The sequence below is a fragment of the Euprymna scolopes genome, chromosome 1 (assembly GCF_053919585.1).
Source record: "Euprymna scolopes isolate OS-2025 chromosome 1, ASM5391958v1, whole genome shotgun sequence".
NCBI lineage: Eukaryota > Metazoa > Mollusca > Cephalopoda > Sepiida > Sepiolidae > Euprymna > Euprymna scolopes.
This window is the reverse complement of record NC_136482.1, coordinates 375,632-395,801: the sequence shown is the minus strand read 5'-3', so window position 1 is coordinate 395,801 and position 20,170 is coordinate 375,632. Positions and strand designations below refer to the sequence as shown.

General features: G+C 37.6%; 1 protein-coding gene across 2 annotated transcripts in view; it reads right to left on the bottom strand.

Moving 5' to 3' along the window:
* Window positions 1–20,170, bottom strand: part of LOC145282558 (uncharacterized) — a 98,932-nt gene that overhangs the window by 9,120 nt on the left and 69,642 nt on the right. For both annotated transcript variants that reach the window (XM_080138894.1, XM_080134483.1), the window contains 3 exons: window positions 7,264–7,427; window positions 6,539–6,590; window positions 3,344–3,424 (listed from right to left, as the gene is read on the bottom strand). In XM_080138894.1, the coding sequence (XP_079995020.1) occupies window positions 3,344–3,424; window positions 6,539–6,590; window positions 7,264–7,427 (297 nt within the window). The remainder of the gene's footprint in view (window positions 1–3,343; window positions 3,425–6,538; window positions 6,591–7,263; window positions 7,428–20,170) is intronic.

Genomic DNA, 20,170 nt, shown 5'->3' with positions numbered 1-20,170 from the left:
CGAATGAACACATTTCTAAAGAAATGGCAGAAACACTAGAGGAAGACCTCCAATCTGTATTGGAATGGGGACAAAAATGGTTGGTCATGTTCAATGCCACCAAGACTAAACTAGTTTCATTCAATAATTACAAGAAACCCTCTCTACTACCTATAGCAATGGCCAACGACTATCTGAGAGTACATCTTTCAAACTCCTTGGCCTAACGTTCACAGGAAACATGAGTTGGAACAATTACATTGAAGGCATTGCCAGGGCCGCTGCAAGAAAGGTGGGATCTCTCTACTGTGCTAGACAACTACTAACACTAGAAAGTGTCCTGTACCTCTATAAGGCCACCATTCGCCCATGTATGGAGTATTGCTGTCACATTCGGGCTGGTGCATCTGCTACTAGTCTTTCGCTCCTTGACAAGGTTCAAAAGAGTCGCAAATCTGATAGGCCCTGAACTGGCATCTAAGCTTCAGCCTCTGTCCCATTGACGAAATGTTGCATCCCTCTGCCTGTTTTACAAGTATTTTAATGGTGAATGCTCTGACGAACTGCAAGCACTCGTGCCCCCACAACGTGAGCACACTCGACAAACCCGACAGGCTGCTAAATCCCACCCCCACACAGAGATCCCTAGATGTAAAAGATCTTTCTACTCCAATAGTTTCTTCCCCAGAACCGCTAGACTTTGGAATTCCATTCCAGGTCCCTGCTTCCCCAACAGTACTGACGTGCAGAAGTTCAAGTGTAACATGAACCGACATCTTGCTGCCCAAATCCCTACATAGTGCCCCAGTAGTTGTTGCCCCTGATAGTAGCCCCCTACACCAAAGTGGCAATTTGCCTTATTTGGGGTCAAAATGTAATTAAAAAAAAAAATTAAAATTCTTGACTAATCAAATCATGTCTTTTTCAAACTACCTAAAATCTATGCCATGCTACGTAAGACTAGAGGTCAAACTATTTTTAAATTATTGCAAGTGTTCTAACAGTTTTCTATTAAAACAAATTTTATCTGTAAATATTTTTGTTATAATGTTCTATTTTTACAAATATTAACTATCATAATCGTTGACTAGCACATCTTTCAACATTCACCCATTCTATATATATCAAATAGTGGCTTTCATGTGTGTACAACTCCTATAGCCCACACCACTGGACTGATCATAAAAAATGGCATGATGATGGTCCCCCACTTTCTGTTCTCCTGCACAACAGCCATGAAGGGAATTAGACCTTTTAGTTCATTCTCAGGATTTGGCAGCAGCCAACCATTATCAATCCACATCTGCAGTTCGCGATTATATTCCTCACGAATTGGTGTTGGAGTTGGGTACTCTGCAAGTCTTTCTCCACGTAAGTGGAGGTTGATCACCATCCATTTCCACGATGTGGTCCACTTCCAAGTGTTCTGTTCATACTCTGGAGAAGTCAGGCTTGGTGATGGTGATAGCAGCAAAATTGGTCTAGCTGAAATGATGGGAAGGTCACCTCTTTACTAGACACAGCTACTCCTCAGTCGCTTGATTGCATCTAGCCCAAGCAATAAATCAAATCCCAGTAAGTATCCATCCACAACTAAGACTTTTATGCTAATGCTCTGCATTACACCAAGGTTCACTTGCACCATTCCTATTCCACAGCAGCTAAGTGTGCTTCCATCTGCTGTGAGCACCGGAGTCACTTTCCTCGTCCATTCCTTGCAACATGACTTGTGAAATAATGACTGCATGCAGTGTCCACTAGAGCTGTACGCAGTAGTCCATTGATGTGAACAGTGATAAACGGCAATATACCATTTACACCAGTTTAGGCGGGGGGGGGGGGAGATTGGTGCTGAATTCTTGTCTCCTTGTTCATTTCCTGGACAAAATTGGGCAATGTGCTCTCATTGCTTACCTTAGTAACACAGGATAGGTTGTTGAGGCTTGATACTAACATTTCTTCCTATTGCACTATCCAGTAGGCAATCGCTTGCTCTATGATGGAGTCCATTACATTTGTAACACCGCCGTGAAGTGTTCATCTCCTTAGGTGTAATTTGTGTTGACTGTGCAGCTAATGCAGCTTGCTGTGGAACTTCCGTGCAGTTCTTTAAAAATGGCACAAGCGCGTGCCAGCAGGTGTGAGATCTAGGTTTTTCATCTAGGAGGATGCTAATAACAAGTCTTATGCATGTTCAGGCAATCCAGCAATAAATGCACATTGAAGGCATTGATCCGATATGCTGCCCAACAGGACCGCGACCCTGCATAGTTCTGCCAAAAATATGTTGACTGTTTCATCTAGTTGGAGGTGGTTTGCTGCAAACTGCTTCCATACAGCGAAAGGATCCAAAAGCAAATGCTGTGTACAGTGTTTTCTTTATACACTCAAAATCGGCTTGTTTTTCATCACAATTGCTGGTACACAGCATATATGCCGCCTGATAAGTGCATCGGAATGACGCACTTGATGCACTTCACCCCCTCTCAGCTGACATTAGCTTTCTCCAACCACTCCACTACTGACTGTCTGGGTTTACTGCCATTGAATACAGGTATGAGCTTCAGGTTGAAGGCCGTGATCGCTTGTCCCTACACGAGGAAGAGAATGCCAGAAAAAAAAGAAATGGTTTCACAACTGACGGCACAGTCCTTAAATTTGTCCACACATTTCTGAACACCACTGCCGAACCAACACATCACACCATGAACAAATACCGTTGAATTGACACATTCCCTAACAGGACTGAACCATCTCGCCGAATTGATACACCACAATACAAAAATACACTAACGCGAGACGTTATCAAAGCAGCATGGTTCAAAATCGCCCCAATCACTTATTGGCTTGTTCTTTTCATAGCCATTTGGCGAAACTAAAATCGTCACTTTGGGGTAAGATGGGTATAGTTCATTAGTGGACTTGATTTGTAATCAAAAGGTCCTGGTTCACTCGTCATCGCAGGTAGGCCTGACTTCTACACTTGTGCGCATGCTTGGCACATTTTAGAGTTAGTTAAAAACATTTTTAAGCACTTTAAGTAATAGTTTCTCTTATAACATCTACTTACTGAAAGGGTGCCTGCAAAGGAGGTACCCGAGTGTACAGCAAAGTCCCACATGAAGTGCAGGTATCTTTGCTAGTTTATGATAAATGCAACTTACCACTACAGCAAATTTAGTTTTAAAAGTAATGCTTGGCAGGTAAGGATTAATGTTGAACAGAACTATTGCATGAAAGAGGCCAGTTTCCATTTTGTCAGGAAATACAAATTTCCACAACATTGCCATTCATACGTAGCAGCATAACAAGCAGTGCATGTTTACAAATGAGAAAAATATTTTTTTGAATTAAAATGCTTTACCTCTCGAGTGGCATTAATGAGAGTTCCAAGCAAATCCACAATTTTGTTTTGTTGTAAGATCTTCTCTTTTTGTTCTTGGATCTTAAAATAAAGTTTAATTTCAGATTTTAAAATAAATTGAGACAAAATTACAAGAAAAAGTTTCAAACCTAAGTTTTATAAAACTAGTACATAAAATACAGGTTCTTTGTAGTGAAATTTAAAATATTGTATTTCAAGTGAAACCAATAGTATCTACTGAATTGTCAGGTCTCCCTGAAAATATAAAAAAAAATTACAAAAATAAGGTAGAACATTATGAAAAGTTTGACAATTAGCGAAAATTAAGGTTTGCTAAATTGGCCAAAGATTTCAGTTTTCAGAAAAGATTTATCTCCCTTCTGTTACCAACGTAATAGATGCACTGTGACTAGAGCTGCTTTCAGGACTACCTGCAACCACTGTAAAAGAGTAATAAAAAATGTGAGAGAGCTATATGCTCAGTCTGTTAAATCTAAAGTTGCTGAGCAGCAGCTTGGCAAATAGCAAACAGGATCCTGAACAGAAGCGTGCATTCTATCCCAACCATCATCAATGGACCTGAGGTCATCTCGTCAGCATCAGACAAGGCCAAGAACTTTGCAGCTAATTCTACCCTACATGACGATGGTCATCAACTCCCCATATTTTCTCTTATAACAAACTACACGCTATGCAACATACAAATATCTGTGCATGAGACCGCTAAGCTAATCAAGAACCTTGATTCCAGTAAAGCAACTGGCCCTGACGACATTCCAATTATAGTGCTGAAAAAACTTCAACCAGAACTTGCCCCCATACTTAAAAAAACTAAGCGTTGCCTTAAAGAGAAGTGCTTCCCAACACCCTGGAAAACCTCATCAGTATGCCCAGTATTTAAGAATTCAGGTAATAAGTCGTCCCCCTTTCAGTACAGACCAGTAAGTCTGTGTGTCATAAGTTGCTGGAATCCATATTAAATAGGGAAGTAGTCAACCAACTCAACAGAAATAATCTTAGTGACATACAATATGGTTTCCGTTCTGCATAGGATTAGTGAATCTCTTGACAAAGGCTTCCTCTCTAGGGCAATTGCTCTTGACATATCAAAAGCCTTCAATAAAGTATGGCATAAGGGCCTACTTCTTATGAAGACTTCCAGCTACGGTATAACTGGAAATGTTTTCTTAATCATTAAATCATTTCTCTCTGATAGGCTCATAAGAGTAGTGATTGATGGGCAGAAATCAGAGGCCCTCAGTATTAATGCTGGTGTCCCTCAGGGGGGTCCATCCTAGGGCCAACTCTTTCTGATCTACATCAATGATCTTCCAAAACACATAAATCATTCGTTGACATCTACGCTGATGACAACCATCTATGGCAACACATCAAAGGCCATAAATGGCAAAGTTCTGATTCTCTCTCCTGATCTCAAGCGCATGGTACAGTGGGGGGGGGGGGGAAGAGTTAGCTGGTTACTTTTAATGCATCTAAAACCAAGCTATCTTTACATCATCAACGCTCTGATCCCAATCTGGCATCAATTGAAATGGATGGCTCTCGACTAGAGGAAGCTCCATGCTTTGATAAGCTTCTGGGTTTGACCTTTACTTCTGACCTGAAACGGAACACTTACATCAAGTCTATTGCCAAGGTCGCTGGAAAGATGGTGGGATCCTTCTACCATGGCAGAAGATATCTCACTGCTGATGCAATTTTCTACTTATTGCAAAGCCAAGTATGTCCAAGGATGGAGTACTGTTGCCATATCTGGGAAGGAGCTGCTAAAAACAGCCTATCCTGCCTTGACAGCACAAAATAGGCTTCGTGGCTTAGTGGGGGATGCCCTTTTTTCTTCCCTGCAACCTCTCTCCCACAGGAGAGACGTTGCGAGCCGGTCTTTGTTTTATCGTTACTTCCATGGCAGGTGCTCGTCTGAACTCTAATCCCCGGTCCGCCCTCGCTGATCTTTCATAAAAAACACCCATCTAGCTGAAACCAATATCAAAAATTTTCCCCACTCTTTATCTGTGCCAAGACCAAAATGTAGATTCCATGAACAAAGCTTTCTTAGAAGTGCACACCTGTGGAACTGTTCCATCTGCCTGTTTCCCACCTGACTACAACTTGGATGTCTTCAAATCCAACAAACAAATTCTTGATGAACCACCCCCTGAAGTTGACACCTTATCAAATCTCAACATTAGCATACTGTACACGCAATAGCCCTTATCCCCGAGTGGCTTCAGGGCCTTGATAAGTGGCGACCACCTTGTAAAAAAAAAAATATTGAATTCTTGTTTCTTTTGAAAAACTCAATTTTCGCTAATTGTCTTCGAAAACTTTTCATTAATTTTCTACCTTATTTTTTGGTAATTTTTGGATATGTTCATTACTGTGACAAGGTAGTTCAGTAGATACCATCGGTTTGAAATCACTAATATGTATCAGGTTGAAAATATTCAAAAGATAATCATTGAAGTCCAACAAGTGTCGTTGATAATGCTCAATCAAAGCAAATTTATAATTTTTATTTTATTTTCTTTAAATGTAGTTAAATCTTCCTACAATGTGCAAACCATTTCAATCATTGATTTTATCAGCCAAGAAAAAATTTTAAAAGTTGAAAACGAATTAAGAGAAGGAAATATTTTGCATGTCTAACATGCAGCATGGTTTAAAGATCTTTAAACCATGCAACACGTTAAGTTATAGTCAGCTAACATACTTCCTAATTTCTGGCACTACTGGAAGCGGTGACCAGGCAAATCAGTTCCTTCACTTGTTCTTCAGTATTTCTATCATGAAGTGATAGATTGAAATAAAATAGACATGGAAAAGTATAAAAATTAAAATTATACAGATAAAATTAACACAATTAGTCTTATAAAATCAAAAATTTATTTCATGAACATTTATAAAATTTAAAATAAAAACTTTAAATTTTGTTATCAAAAGTGCAAATAATAATTTGTTACTTTTATCTGTATAATTTTGTAAATTTTTATTGCATACTTTTCAATAATGTCCTATTTTATTTCAATAAATCGCTTTGCAATAGAAATACTGAAGAACACTGAAGGAACTGATTTGCTTTGTCACCACTTCCAGTAGCACTACACCAGAAGTTAAAAAGTATGTTGGCTAACTATAACTAAACCCTAAACTACAAAAAGAAACAATTGCACTTACCTCCATTCTTAATTCCTGGATATCGAAATAGTGACTAGAATTGTTATAGTCTCTGAGAAAAAAAAAAAAAAAATTATCCCTATAAAATTAGCAATTTGGAAATCAAAAAAGAAAAAATTAACATTGATGTTTTTAAAAAGGTCTTAATTTGTTAAATTTTAGAAAAATTTAAAGTGCAATGTTACAATTTGGTTGGACGACACTAGTATTTTCAAAGGCACTTCAGGAAAAAAAAACAATTACATACTTATGTTGAAATTAGTATAAATTCCAAATTTTACAAAATATTGTCCAGTAGAAGACATGCTACAACTAATTTTCAGAAAAAGCATGCAGTATTATCAAGATAAAACAAGATGGCTGATTTGAAAGCCGTTTTCTCCTCCTGATTTCCAACTTCTAAAGGGTTAATTTGAAAAACTTTACTGATAATTATTTTTCTTCTGGACCATTATTGGACAATCAGGTTTTTCTCTGAAATGCATTTTTTTCATTGCAAATTTATACCCAAAACTGTTTTGGACTTTTTTTCCTAAACATTTGTATACAGAGGTATACATATTTGATATTTATTGTTGAATAATAAAATTTAATGTGATGAAATTATTTGATTTTAACCCGATATATTTTTAATTAAAAAATAGTCAAGTCTTCAATATTTCGTATAAATGCTTTCAGCATTATAAATGAAAGCAGTTTTTATTATAATTAAAAAAAGTAAATACCGTGAGTTTTGAGGTTGCAACTTTTGACAAGTGTGAGAGCAAATATCTCGTTCAAAGTGAGCAATTTTGTTGAGAGACCGTCTGAGTTCATTATGCAGTGTTTTATTTGCTAACAACAAATGATTACGGTCAGAATTGATTTCCTTGATTTCATCATAAAGAGTCTGGAAAGAAAACAGTGAAAAAGAAATCTTGTAAAAATTAAAGGTTCTTTGTAAGTATGAAACCGTTTATTATATATGTATGTGTGTTATTTGTTTTTGCGATACATTTTGAATGAATCCAATTATTTACAAAACTGCATTTGTAACTAAATGCAAGTTGGGAATAATTTTCCCTTTAATCAACTTGGTACCCCCCACCCCACACGGGGAGCGGCATAGTTTTTTTTTTTTTAAATATAATTATTCACTGACACGTGTTCTGTGGTCTACGACTCAGAGTTGCTGAATCTTGTGAGATTTGAAATCAGGACCCTGCAGTAATGAGCCTAAACCCTTTATCCACGTGTCCATCTTACTCGACTGTCTGGATGAACCGTGATTTATTTAGATGTTATGTTTTTGCGATACGTTTTAAGTGAATTCAATTTACGAAAGTGCATTTGTACCTAAATGCGAGTTGAGAATAATTTTCCCTTATATATATATATATATGCGTGCATATATTTGTTTAAAAAAATTCCTTTTTTTTTTTTTTTTTACATGGAGTTCACCACTTATCAAGGCCCAATGGCCACTCAGGGATAAGGGTTATTGTGTGTACAGTAATCAAAGGGATAGTGTAGCAATAGTATTGGAGAATTGGTAAGGTGTCATTACTTAAGGGAGGAGCGGTTCATCAGGAATTTGTTTGTGTTGGACTTGAAGACATCCAGGTCGAAGTCGGGAGGGAAACAGGCAAGCGGAACAGAGTTCCACAGGCATGCAGTTCTAAGAAAGAAGCTTTGTTCATGGTATCTACGTTTTGATTTAGGCACAGATAGGGAGTGGGGAAAATTATTGACGGTGGTTTCAACTAGTCTGGTGTTTTTTGAGAAAGATTAGCGAGGGGGGACCAGAGAATGGAGCTCAGACGAGCACCTGCCATGGAAATAACGATAGAACAATAACAGGCTCGCTACGTCTCTTCTGTGGGAAAGAGGTTGTAGGGTAGAGAAAAGGGCATTCCCCACCAAGCCACGGAGTCTATTTTGTACTCCGTCAAGGCAGGATAGGCTGTTTTTTGCAGCCCCCGCCCAGATGTGGCAGCAGTACTCCATCTTTGGACGTACTTGGCTCTTATATAGATAGAGAATTGCATCATTAGTGAGATATCTTCTGGAGCGGTAGAAGGATCCCACCATTTTCCCCAGCGACCTTGGCCACAGACTTGATGTATGTGTTCCATTTAAGATCAGGTGTAAAGGTCAAACCCAGGAGCTTATCAAATCCTGGGGCCTCCCTTAGACGAGAGCCATCCATTTCAATTGATGCCAGATGGGGATCAGAGCGTTTATGATGTAGAGATAGGAGCTTGGTCTTAGATGCATTAAAGGTAACCAGCCACCTCTTTCCCCACTGTACCACGCGCTCAAGATCAGAGGAGAGAGAATCAGAGAGAACATCATTTACGGCCTTTGATGTGTTGCCATAGATCATGTCATCAGCATAGATGTCAACGAAAGATTTTAGTATGTGTTTTGGGAGATCATTGATGTAGATCAAGAAGAGAGCTGGGCCCAGTATGGACCCCTGAGGGACACCAGCATTAATACTGTGGGCCTCTGATTTCTGCCCATCAACAACTACTCTTATGAGCCTATCTGAGAGAAATGACTTAATGATAGAGAAAACATTTCCAGTTATACCATAGCTGGAAATCTTGTGTAGTAGGCCTTTATGCCAAACCTCATCAAAGGCCTTTGATATGTCGAGAGCAATTGCCCTAAAAATGAAGCCTTTGGTGAGAGATTCGCTAATCCTATTGGATATAACCATTAGCATATCTGCTGTAGATCTAGCAGAGCAGAAACCATATTGCGTGTTGCTAAGAAGGTTATTTCTGCTGAGGTGGTTGACTACTTCTCTATTGTGGATTCCTGCAACTTACTCATGACACAGACTTATTGGTTTGTGCTGAGAGGGGGATGAATTATCACCTGAATTCTTAAATACAGGGCATACTGATGAGGTTTTCCAGGGTGTTGGAAAGCACTTCTCCTCAAGGCAACGCTTAAACAGTTTTGTGAGTATGGGGGCAAGTTCTGGTTGTAATATTTTTAACACTATAATTGGAATACCGTCGGGACCAGTTCCTTTACTGGAGTCAAGGTTCTTGATTAGTTTGGCAACCTCACGCACAGATATTTGTATGTTGCATAGCGTGTTGTCTGTTATAGGAGGGAATATGGGGAGTTGATGGCCTTCGTCACACAGCGTAGAATTTGCTGCAAAGTTTTTGGCAAATAGTTTGGCCTTGTCGGATGCTATCAAGATGACCTCTGGTCCATTGATAATGGTTGGGATAGAGCACGCTTCTGTTCAGGATCCTATTTGCTATTTGCCAGAACTGGTGGGAACCAAGCCACTGCTCAGCTACTTTGGACTTAATGGATTGCGCATATAGTTCTCTTGCATTTTTTATTACTCTTTTACAGTGGTTGCTGGCGGTTCTGAAAGCAGCTTTAGTTTCAGTGCATCTATTACATTGGTAGTTATGGAAAAGTGATTTCTGTGTGCGATGGCAGCAGCACATTTGGGGGAGAACCATGGCTGGCTGTTAGGTTTTTGTTGGAATTTTTTGGATGGTATGAATTGGCCTATGCCTACAAGTAACCATTCGGTCAGATCTGATACTATAGGACACATCCTTTTTAAACATGGAATGGAGAGGGAGATCAGATATGAATGTACGGAAGCTATCCCAGTCCGCCATATAGTATCAGTATACAGTACGGTGGAGAGGTACGTCTGTAGATTTATTATATTTCATTTTTATCTTAACTGATACGACGCAGTGGTCAGAGGATCCCAGAGGAGATAGAATAGAACATGAGCATAGCTCAGGGGAAGTGGATAGAAAAAGGTCTAGGAGGCTTGCGAACTGACCGGTACTATCGGGCACACAGGTGGGCTCGCGGACAATCTGAGTGAGGTCATAGGTAATGGCAAAACCATGACAGAACCTCCCCTCCTCAGTCTTATTTGAGTGGGTCAGCCATTCCACATTATGGACATTGAAGTCACCGCAAATGTGAATGTTAGCCGAGGGATGAGCAGACAGGATGTGGTCAATTTTTTCTGATATACTCTTAAAGACAGTAACTCCACTGTTGTGGGGGTGATAGAGGGCAAATATAAATGCGGTGGTGTAAGCAAGTGCAACCCGGAAGCACATAAAGTAGATTGGGGTCTTCTCTGGAGATATCCCTGCCACATGGGAAGCCATCTTTAATGTAGGCACATATTCCATGTGCATGGCGATCTTGGGGGTCAGATTACCAGATTACCAAATTCCTGTCAGTTTTTGGTTTACAGAAATGAAACTTAATATGTAGGGTATTCAAACCCAAGCGAAACTTTATATTTGGGTTTTAGCTAGAGGAGAAAAATCGGTACAAAAGTTTAAAAATAAAAAAAAAAATTTTAAGAAATGGAATTTGCCGAGTCGAACAACAGCATAACAAATATGCATGTGTAACGTAATAAGTATTGGTTCATATTTTAATTTTTAGCCTTGCAGCAAATAGGTCTTCATAGATCAGGCATTAACGTCAGAGGAAAAAGTAAATTGTAAGCTTAACGTTTTGGTTCTTAGTGGTGGTGACCATGTCAGTTTTTATTTTTAATTTTAAACCATGACTATATATTGGGTCCAATATAATACAAAATCTGCATTAACCAAAATATACTTGAGCATATTTTATGACCAGGCAATGCTGAGTGGTCTGCTAGTAAGATATATCTATCTATATATATATATATAACTACTTAATTTACTCATAAAATTAATATACCAAAGTATAGATTTATGTGTAAACTTTAAGTATTTACTTCAAAAGTGCTCAATACGTAGGTAGAGCTAGTTAGTAATTTATAAAATTACTACGTCGATTAAGCTACACTGAATATTCCACGTTTCATCCACTCTAGCTTAATCGCCATAGTAATTTTATAAATTACTATATATATATATATATATATATATATATGCATTATTTTTGGTGTAGTTTTAAATGACTTATTTCATCTCAGATGTTAACTCTTTATGGCTTCTAATTACTAACCAAAATAGCTGCCGTTGATTGTAAGATTGACTATTATGAGCAAATCTACAACAGTGTAGTAAATAATGAGCAATCAACAATCCTCCCACTATCCAACAATCAGGAGGTTGTTTGCTTAGCAACCGAGAAGGCTAATGATATAACAATGATATAAATGTGGGAGTGCCTCAGAGGTCTATCTTTGGCCCTCTATTATTCCTAATATTCATAAATAACCACCCTGACAAAATTGTCAGTGAGATGGGTATATATGCTGATGACACCACGCTCTATAACAGACATGATAGGAAAAGGCTGACTGGGAAGCCATCAGGGATCTCAGACGCCCCATGGCGAAATATCTTCACTTCCTGCTGAACAGTGTGAAAATGAGACCACTGAATGGTTCAAAGCAGCAATTTAAGCACATGTTCCCACGTGGAAGTTTTATAGCAAGCTCCACTCTCCTCAATGGTTTACTTCTACTTGCACAGCTGCCATCGTGCAAAGACTGCATGCGTACTGAAGATTTAATCGACATAAGTCCAGTTCAAACAGACAGAAGTATATAGAAGCTAGAAATAACTAAGAAAGAAATAGCGACAGCTAAGAGAGAATTTACTGAAACTACTAAAAAACGCATTGAAGCACAGAAATTAGGAACTCGTGACTTCTGGAAAATCTACAACAGCATAGTAAATAATGGGCAATCAACAATTCTTCCACTATCCAACAATCATGAGGTTGTTTGCTCAGCAACTGAGAAGGCTAACATGCTTGCCAGTCGGTTTGCCTCCAACTCCACACTGGACCCTCTCAACCACCCCTTACTTGACTTTCCTATGCGGACAGATGCCACGCTAGACGATCTGAAAATCACCCCTTCTCAGGTGCATGCTATCATAAAAAACGAGATATTATAAAAAGGCTGACTGAGAAGCCATCAGGGATCTCAGACACCCCATGGCGAAATAACTTTTCACTTCCTGCTGAACAGTGAAAATGAGACCACTGAATGGTTCAAAACAGCAATTGAAGCACATGTTCCCATGCAGAAACATCAAGCCTGTTGCGGTGCAAAATAGGAAAAATGAATTGAACTGAGAGAAAAAAAACGAACAATGCATTAAATTGAATTAAACGAACAGGAATTTATTTTGTGAAGAAACAAATGAAAGAAAAGGGTACAGCATGTGTTTAGTTTAGCGTGCGTCTCTCACTGTTAGCTGGTGAGAGGGAAAGTCTATTGTAGAGAGAGTAAAAAAGAGTGAGAAAGTCAATCCAGGCCATGGAGATAGAAAGCGTGCAAGGTGTACGTACTGTCTGTTGACTCTTGCCCCACACAGTAGGTGGCGTGAGGCATGCGCGCCCCGAAAAGGAGGCGGCTGGTCCGTCGACAGCTTAGATCGGAAGGCGACTCGAAAAAAGGCAAGAAACAGCTTGTCTCTTGCTTTTATAGGTGTTTCTGGTGGTCTTTTGTGCATGTGTGGATTTCCTTCAAAGGGGAAGTGACGTTGCCCACATGTGTGTACATATGCGCATATGTGTGCGTACATGATCATGTGTGTATGCACATGAATGTGGGTGTATGTACGTGAATATATCTACGTGTGTATGTGCGCATGTATGTTTGTGCGTGTGTATGTGTATGACAAGGAAAATGGCTTGAGATGTGAACGCGTGTTTTTGTGCGAGACTAGAAAGGCTCGTACAAGCCCCACTCTCCCCAATGGTTTACTTCCACATGTGCAGCTGCCATCGTGCAAAGGCAGCACGCGTATCACAGATTTAACCGACATAAATCCAGTTCAAACAGACAGAAGTATATAGAAACCAGAAAATATATAAGAAATAGCGACAGCTAAGAGAGAATTTACTGAAACCACCCAAACACACATCAAAGCTCAGAAATTAGGAACCCGTGACTTCTGGAAAATCTACACAGTGTAGTAAATAATGGGCAATCAACAATTCCCCCACTATCCAACAATCATGAAGTTGTTTGCTCAGCAACCGCGAAGGCTAACATGCTTGCCAGTCGGTTTTCCTCCAACTCCACACTAGACCCTGCTAACCACCCTCTCCCAGACTTTCCTTTGCAGACAGATGCCACACTTGAAGATCTGAAAATCACCCCTTCTCAGGTGCATGCCATTATAAAAAAAATCTTGACACTGCAAAAGCATGTGGACCCGATCTCATCCCGGCTGTGCTATTAAAAAAAGTGCTCCGCCGAAGTAGCTCCAATCCTCTCCAAACTTTACAACAAATGCCTTAATGAATCTTTCTTTCCTGCCTGCTGGAAAACTGCTTCTGTGGTACCAGTTTTCAAGAATTCTGGCGAAAGAACTGACCCAGCCAATTACCGCCCCATTAGCCTCCTCCCACTTTTTGCCAAAATATTTGAGTCCATAATTAACCAAGCTCTAATCCAACTTACAGATGCTAAACTTCTGACCGACCAACAATATGGATTTAGACAAGCCCGTTCCACAGCAGACATTCTAACTGTAATCTCCGAGCGTATATACCATTCACTTGACAAAGGAGGGTAAAGCGGTAGTTCTAGATATATCTAAGGCTTTTGACAGGGTATGGCACGAAGATCTTCTCAGGAAAATCAGATCATACGGTATCACTGGAAGAATACTTAACATAATTAAATCCTTAGAAAAATCTAGGTTGTCCTCGATTGCCGTACATTTATACAATACGATATAAATGCGGGAGTGCCTCAGGGGTCTATCCTTGGGCCTCTATTCCTAATATTCATTAATGACCTCCCTGACAAAATTGTCTATGGAGATGGGTATATATGCTGATGACACCACGCTCTGTAACAGACAACAGGAAAACAAATGAGCACATATCCAAAGAAATGGCAGAAACACTAGAGAATGACCTCCAATCTGTAGTGGAATGGGAACAAAAAGTGGATGGTCACATTCAATGCTGCCAAGACTAAACTTGTTTCCTTCAATAACTACAAGAAACCATCTCTACTACCAATAGCAATGGCCAAAGACTATCTGAAAGCACATTTTTTAAACTCCTCGGCCTAACGTTCACAGGAAACAGGAGTTTCCACAATTACATTGAGAGCATTACCAGGATCGCTGCAAAAAAGGTAGGTTTTCTCTATCGTGCTAGAAAGCTACTAACGTCCGAAAGTATCCTGTACCTCTAAAAAGCCACCATTCGCCCATGTATGGAGTATTGTCATATTTGGGCTGGTGCATCTGCTACTAGTCCCACTCCGAGACAAGGTTCAAAAGAGTCGCCAACCTAATAGGTCCTGAACCGTCATCTAAGCTTCAACCTGTCCCATCGATGAAATGTAGCATCCGTCTGCCTGTTCTACAAGTACTTTAATGGTGAATGCTCCGACGAACTGCAAGCACTTGCACCTCCTCAACATAAATACCCCCGACAAACCCAACAAGCAGCAAAATCCCACCCCTTCAGTTGAGAACCCTAAATCTCAAGAGCCTTCTACTCCAGTAGTTTCTTCCTCGGAATTCCCTTCTGGGTTCCTGCTTCCAACTGTACTGACATGCAGAAGTTAAAGTGTAACGTAAACCAACATCTTGCTGTCCAACTCCTCACATAGTACCCCCATAGCTTATGTCCCTGATAGTAGCCCTTACATCAAAGTGGCAATGTGCCTTGTTTGGAGTGAAAATGTAATTTAAAAATTAAAAAAAATGGAAAATATGAGTATAAAAAAAAAGTCCTTACATGTTTATTTTGAGCTACTTTTTTTTTTTTTAATAGAGCTATTTGGTTATCAGAATATATAATTAAAGGAATCCCAACCAGTCTGGCATTATCAACTTGGTTCAACTTGCAATTTGATATTTTTGGTCTTTTTTTTTTTTTAAATTAAAAAACAATTTTTTAAAAAGTTTTTTTTAAGGTTTAAAAAAGAAAATAAGCTTTCTAAATGTATAATTTGTGTGCATTTGTTAAATTCGCCATTAAAAATAGTTTTGCTTTGAATAACCGAAAATGTGAAATATGATTCATTTTGGTTCATGTGTATGAGCAGTATCTCCCTATTTTTATTTTTGTCTTTTTACAATGTTTTCAGCAGATTATTATCGAATGAAAACTGATCTACCAAATTATCAAATAAAAGCGTAAAATCAATATGTTCAGTTTCTAGTGAAGTTAAGAAATAAAAACGTCTTAAACTGGAAAGTTTAATGAAATGTTTCAATGTAGAAAAAAAAGGCATGAAATGTAGTTGAAAATAAAAATCAAATATTTTCAAAATTTGTGAACAACGTCAGTTTTAGCAAAAGTATTTTGATATTTAAATAGGTGGGCAAAAAATACTTGATACTTTTCCGAAGGTCACGTTTTCTGTTAGTGACATCACTTGTTTTAAATAAAGTTTTAGTGTAATTCTTGTAAAGTTTCACATCCTTCATTTACATAAGTTTATATATTTAAAAATGTTATGCCTTAGATTTTGAACATCAAATTACTTTTAAGAGCCAACAATTATGAACCACTAACTGTAAATATGTGTCAAACGCTTTCAAAAAACCTCCCTGAATCCTAGGTAAGAGTACCAATCCTCTGCCTAAGACCTTTATGTAACGTAAAATCAGGGACAAATAGGAAAGGAACAGGTTGGCCTGGCACTGCCTATTTCTGAAAGAGAGACTCATCTCCAAGACAGGTTGCTGAAAACAATTTAATTTCAACACACATTGAGTTCTGAACAGTTCAATGGAACCACTTTGTTAGATATGAATAGTTTCAGTTCTTGGTAAGGACAGTTTCCGGTGAAGACAACACCTCAAAGTCTGGGTTTCCGTAAAGAAAAACGAAGGACAAAAATTTACTCAAATTTGTTAGTTTGTAACAGAAATAATCGCCTCAGAACTCCACTGATCTTTGCACTCAATAACACCACCTGGTAGTTTGCTACACACCATATGCCAAGTGGTCTCCTGTCACCTTTATGCCAGCAAATGCCAACCGATTTGCATACGGTCAAATTCACCTTTCACCAATACTTGCAGCTATGAGATCGTGCTTCCCATAAGACAGACTCACCATAATGGCAGTGTTTCTTCCTTTGGATCAATTACTGCCCTGCACGCCAAACACAAATGAGCCCTCTTACGTAGAGAGCCAACGTTCAAAATTTGTCTTACTTTCATGTCCACACTTTAGACTTAACAACGCTATGTCCAAGTGGTAAACTCCCACTAGACAAAATTCCTCAGTGAGCTACAGATAAGCATAAAAAATAAACCCTCAATGAAAAATGCACAGGATTTATCTACCATAAAAAATAAATTGGTCAACTATCCTAAAACACTAGAATCATCTTGAAATGGTGAATTATTTTACATTAAATTATGCAAAACCAACCCCCCAACCTAAATTCGAAAAGTGTTTCTGTTTCTATTAATTCTTAAGGATGTTCACATAATTTCCCTTAGCCTTCTCATCAATGCAAAGTCAGAGTGGCAACCACCCCATAAGTGCACAGACTTAAAACTACAATCATCTTTCGAGGGGGGGGGGAAATGCACAGGATTTCTCTTCCATAGAAAAAGTTAACTGCCCTAAAATGCTAGAATGGCTCAAAATAGGCAGTCATTTTATATTCAATTGTAAAGTAATTTTTGTTTATCTTTATCAAAGCTTTTCAAGGCGTTCACACGGAATTGCTTACATAGAGTTACATATTTTGGAGAACTGATCAGATGGAAGAGGGGAGGGAGGATAACAGAGGATATTAATCCGCAATACTAAAGAAATATTGCATAAAGTTCATCTTTGAACAGTCATAGATTTAGATTTCAGTTTTTGTACATAAAATGTATTACAATTCAACTGAGTTTTAACTTCTTTTAATTGATATATGCCATTTTTAAGGAATTGTCACATTCATATGCACATTTACCGCAGATTATTTGAAAACCATTAATTTCTGGAGATTTTCAATAGCATATTCTGATTCCTTGCACAAAAATACACTTATATAGCAAATTTCATTGCTTTATCTTTTGTTTTAACAGATAACATTTTTACTGAAAATGTAATGTAAAAAATGTTAAATGTATATGGTCTTAAAGGGAAAGTATCCAAACGTGTGAGGCACAAAAATAGTCATAAGTTCCTTACTCTTAATCGGATTTAAAAAATTTAAACATTCTTGGCTCATCAGACTATGTATGCCATTATTGAAATATCTTAAGCCATTCAAATTTTTTCATGTGTATTGCTATTATTATTACAGGTTAGATGTTCATACGGTTTTACTAAATATGTACGACCAAATTATTCCCGATCATTGTATGACTGATTGCTCCTACTGTTTGTCATAGAAACGCATAAAGTTGCTTAATCAGCCACAGCCGAATTAGACAATTTAGTTGTTCTAAATTTTGATCGTACATAAGGGGTTTACTAAAATTGTATGACTAAATTGTATGATTATTTGCTCCTGCTGCTGTTAAAGCAACTCTTACAGATGAGCTACTGTATTTGTTTGCGCAAAATATTGTAAAAATCTGTTTTATTAATAAAATAAAATTACTCAAATTTCAATCAAGGTTATTTTTGGCAAATATATTTAGATTCATATAATCGTATTTCCAATTTTTTTTTTCAATATTACGGTGATTTAATATTAATATTACGGGTGGTGGTTGTTACTATTATTGATGTTTAGCAATAATTAACTATTAAATATATACAAAATAGTTTCATTTTGGCAAAACCTCAAAAGATGTCAAAAATAAACTCAAATTTTTATGAACTTGAAAGAAAAAACAAAAACCAAAAAACCCTTGTTATAAAAAAATAACATTTACTATTTAAATTTAAAAAGTAATCAAATATTTTTCTTTTAACTTAGGGGAATTTTAAATGCAAGTAAAAAAAAAAAAAAAAAACTAGCAGTAGTCGATAATATAACTAAGAAATGTTTGAGAAAACTTTAATAAATGATTTTTTTTGGTTTGTTCAACCTGCAAAAGGTGTTTATTCCGAAAGCTGTTCTTAACATAGGGAGGTTGGGGGGGGGGGCAATAATTTCGAAAGGCATTTTCTTATTTTCAACCTCCCCATGACTTTCGGAATAAACATCCTTTGCAGATTGGACAATGGTGCATATTGAATTTTTTTTTTTTGAGAAATAAATCTGAGTCGCATTATAAAACTGAACTTTACGCAAGTGTCTGTATCTGTGTGTCTGTATGTGTACATTTCCCTACACAATAACTTTGTCAATTTTAAGTCTACAGACTCGAAATTTGATATACAGGGTACTGAGATTTGGGAAAATATTTGATCAGTTTTCGGTCAGAAATTTGGCTGTTAAGGGGTCAAAGTTTAACAATTTGACTTGAGAACTATTAAACTCCTCCGACAATTTTGGGTCTAAACACTTTATATATAGGTTCTTTGAACATGGATCTAACTTAATAACTTGATTTGAGCCCCAAACAAACATTAAGGGGGTCATAATAGGGGTGAAAGTTAAAAAAATTTTGACCTCTGCAGTCTACCAAATTACTCAGACAATTTCTGGTCTAAACATTTGAAATTTTACATAAAGGGTATTCATAGATAGGGCAAGCTTTTTAATTGTTTTGGGTCGAAAATTTGAGCTACCAATATATAAATGTATGTATGTTTGCATGTCTGCCTAAAACTTTCGACAGAGGCGATGGATTTTCACAAGATCAGTATTGTTTTGAAACTCGAACTGTTCTGATGACAAATACTGAAAAATTGGCTAAAAACATTAATTTCTTCGCTCAACTGGGCACTTTTCTACAGGAAGGGGTCGTTTTTTTCACCGATATTTTCGAAAGTCATCCCCTCTTTTCGATTGTCTAGCTTTAATTTAAAGCTACATCACTTCCGGTTTGACAGTGGTCGTAACAGCAAGACGTCAGGTTTTTTCCAGTTCTTTTCCTCCTTCACGGTACGGGTTAGAGCCTGCCTTCCTACTACCACTTTTTTTTTTCTTTTGCTCAACATACACCTCCAAACACCCGGGCAACACCGGGCTGAAATGCTCATTTTTAAAAAAATAGTTATTTACTTGCCACCTCATGAGAGCAGTTAGACACTGATATTTTAAATGTGGGGAAAACTAGTTCCTCCAAAAGGGGCACATGGGATTTGGAGACATTGTTTCAGTCTTCAGAGATTCTACTTGTTACATTGCTATTGTGTTGCAAAATTCAAATTTTTAAAAAGGTCACTTTGTAAAATTTAATTTCAGAAGGAAAAAAAAAAAAAAAAAAAAAAAAAAAAAAAACTTGGTTGAAAGTTGTGACCGACTAAATTTGTTTGGTTTTTATTTCAATCAATAATAAAGAAATAAAATTGTTTATTTTACAAAGATTAAAAAAAAAGTGGATTACTGGGTAGAAAAAGTTTCAATCTAAGAAATTGCCAAAAATAATCGAGACTGTGACGAAGTCGTATTATTGTCTATTTTAATAACATTTTTGCACTGACGGACTTCGATCACTCATATAAGAGAATATACTTAATCAAAATTGTGAGTTTTAGTAAATATCTTTTTAGGTATGGGCTTGAAGATATTTGCCACAAATAACCTTTTGAAACTTCTGAATTAGTTTTGTTTATTACAAGATTGTTTTATGATATTTTATGCTA